Source organism: Eimeria mitis, genomic scaffold (genome assembly GCF_000499745.2).
Source record: "Eimeria mitis Houghton genomic scaffold, Emh_scaff1277, whole genome shotgun sequence".
Classification (NCBI taxonomy): domain Eukaryota; phylum Apicomplexa; class Conoidasida; order Eucoccidiorida; family Eimeriidae; genus Eimeria; species Eimeria mitis.
The window spans coordinates 8,987-11,873 of record NW_013568556.1 but is presented as its reverse complement, the minus strand read 5'-3'; the positions used below and the strand labels follow the sequence as shown (position 1 = coordinate 11,873).

Below are 2,887 nucleotides of genomic sequence, written 5' to 3'. Positions count from 1 at the left end.
TCAATAGTCCCGCAAGGGACCCCTAAGGGGCCCCCATGGGGCTCTGCCGCAGCCTAAAAAAGGTCAAGTTGCACCTAAGAAACAAATTGCCGTCAGAAGGATGCCGAGAAGGGCCCCGGTGGCCTCAGGTAGGGTCAGCGGGTGCAAAGAGAAAATATGTAGAAACCTTCGGGAGATCCGGACCCCTGGAGTGTTCAACTAGAAGTAATTTATTCTATATAGTATTCCTATATACTTGCATGTATTCCATACACTATAAAATTCAGTTTTATGTAGAGAATACATTGCAGTAGGGGCCGGGTCTCAGTGACTAGTATAGCATTTGCAACATTTGTCGCCTGAGCTGCAACCGTGCAGCAGATGCTCGCAGCGGCCTCGTGCATCTGCTTGAGCAGCAGGGAAGCGTAATAGGCAGGCTGCAAGATATGCTGCAGACGGCATTGCAGAAAAGTGAACGAGAAAATGCAGCTAAGACAAAATGCCAAGAGTATTCAAATTCACACTCTCGAGCGCCGTGCTAAAGAATGAATGCAAGAATACGCCTGCTGGCGGAAGTATATATTAGGAACCTCATTCAACTAAAAGCCTGTATTCCTGACAAAAAGAGCTTACGCTATTCTACTTGGTTTCAGAGGCGCAGCTGAGGCTGCGTGGGTGTGAGGCGTGGTGCTGCATTAGGCGGCGTCGCAACAGAAGAGGGCTCGAGAGACGAAACCTCGGTCAGCTGCAGCTCACCGCCATGAAGGCAGCAGCACGCAGCGCGCCAAATCCCTATGAAATGAGCAGCCTCAATAAGTTTTAGAGGTCCTAAAAGTTAGGTTACACACATACAACTGGCTGAGAGCTGACGGAGAAGTATGTGGTTAACAGTTGTTTACAGTGTTAGCACGTGCAACGGATGGGGCTTGCGCCTTATGATCCCATGTAGGTTTACTGTGTATCAGGCGTTGCAGCTGTAAACGTTGCGATTCATGACAGTGGAGAGCGATGTTGAATATGCTGCCCCTCACGACAACCTGTTGCTATGATTAAGTAATCTCGCTACACAGACACAACTGGAGAGCCCACAGCAGCAAGAGGTCACTGCCAGGTGCGCGCCAGTTGCATATGCTGGAGGGGGTCTGAGATACAAAGTTTTTTGCACGGAAGATGTTTCCTGCAGTATATTACCTTTACTCGTGCAGTGAAGGAAGAGAAACAACAAAACTTGTACGTCAGACAAGACGGACTCATCCAACATGAAAGCCACAAGAAAGCTACAGTTCAAAGCCAGGCAATAAGGCTTGCAGGCCCGAGCGAGAGTTCTGCAAAAGTTTTGTGTTTAGTCATTCGCCATCTTTGGCTGCTTTCCATCACTCATCATGCTCGGCCGCTGCTCTGCTTCCGAAGATGATTTCTCGCGAGCCTGGACAGAATGAATTACATTTTTATTACGAATGAGATGAAAAAAGAAGAGGAAATTTCTCCATAGGCTGCAGTCAGCTACGAGTTGAGTAGCCCTAGTCTGAGATCGAGACGAACCGGCAACGGCTGCTGGCAGCACAATCGATTGCATCGAGAGACGTGTAGGCCTGGCGTCTGTGAATATATTTTCAGGCATCACCATTCTTTTTCAATGAGTGGAAAGTCTTTGTATTTTGTTGTTCCCTTTAGCACATATGGCGGAGTTCGTTTGTTTTCACTCAGTTGCGCAACTCGTGCGCAAACCAAGGCGTGGCGTGCTCCAGTTTCTGTCATCTTTTATTATTCACAGGCGTATAGGGAAATTCCCAGCCTTTATTTCGAGAATTTGTTCCATTTAATGTGAAATGCAAGTAGTTCCGTGGGCTCAGGACCCTCGGTTCCTAGATGGCCAGCAGGAGGGAGCTGTGCCCCTGTCCTCTCCACCTCCAGACACCATTGCTAGTGTCTACAGACCCGGTTCAAATTCCGACATTCATGAGAGACCGTACTTGGCACGTGTAACTTCTGCTACTGTTATAGCATTTTTATTTTTCATCGTGGCCGTCCACTATTGCCTTGCTCGAAGGGCCCCCCCTCGCAAACAACAGGGTCCAGTCGACCGGCGGCTGGCTAGCGGCAATGAGGAGGATGAATGTCACGAGTTGCGTGCTTCATTGAGCACAGATGNGACCGGCGGCTGGCTAGCGGCAATGAGGAGGATGAATGTCACGAGTTGCGTGCTTCATTGAGCACAGATGGGAAAACAGAGAACGGGGGAGGGCTTCTGGCCCCCCACACACCTGGATGGAGCCCAGACCCCCTCATCCGAGTAGCTGGAAGAGAGAGAAAACGGCGCAACAATGACGTTGACGATGGCAGTCACCGAGCAAAAAGGCCGTTGGTGGAGAAGCCAACAGGTATTGCGACAATCGTTTCGCGCAGCGAGCCTTTCCCCCCATTGGAGTCGCCTTCGGGGAGTTCTTCTTCTTACCAACAAGCTCATGGCGGCCTACAGGTAAGTCCGGACGCAGTCAGTGAAACTGCAGAGTCAGCAACAGCCCATGGCCCGACAATGGCAGATCCATACTTGCAGGAGTCATCTACAGTTGATGCATGGCTCCTCCAGCAGATTATAGATAGCCCCTCCGTACCTTTGCCTGGCTGGACGGCTCAGCACGCTGGGGACGGGCAGTACCCTGAAGACTGGATAGACGCAGACACTGATCAGGGGTCCGCGCAGCTTACGGTGGTAAGTTCACATATCTAAGTGCTGTTGCATGTGGGACTGTAGCCACGAAGTTCCACTCGAGAATCCAAGCCAAGCGGTTTTGCATGCTAAGTGCCTATACACTTTTCACAGCGGTGACGCTCAGTTGCTGTTAAGGAAGCTGAGAGCAATTAGGGTTGTCGGGGTTGTCGGTTTCTCCTGGAAAGTCTCTCAAGC

General features: G+C 50.5%; 1 protein-coding gene across 1 annotated transcript in view; it reads left to right on the top strand.

Annotated features, from left to right (window-relative positions):
• Positions 1-1,808: 1,808 nt before the first annotated feature.
• Positions 1,809-2,887, top strand: part of EMH_0033600 (uncharacterized protein) — a gene marked incomplete at both ends in the record, with an annotated part of 5,035 nt that continues 3,956 nt past the window's right edge. The window contains 2 exons of the mRNA XM_013494765.1: positions 1,809-2,097; positions 2,199-2,692. Coding sequence (XP_013350219.1) covers positions 1,809-2,097; positions 2,199-2,692 — 783 coding nt within the window. The remainder of the gene's footprint in view (positions 2,098-2,198; positions 2,693-2,887) is intronic.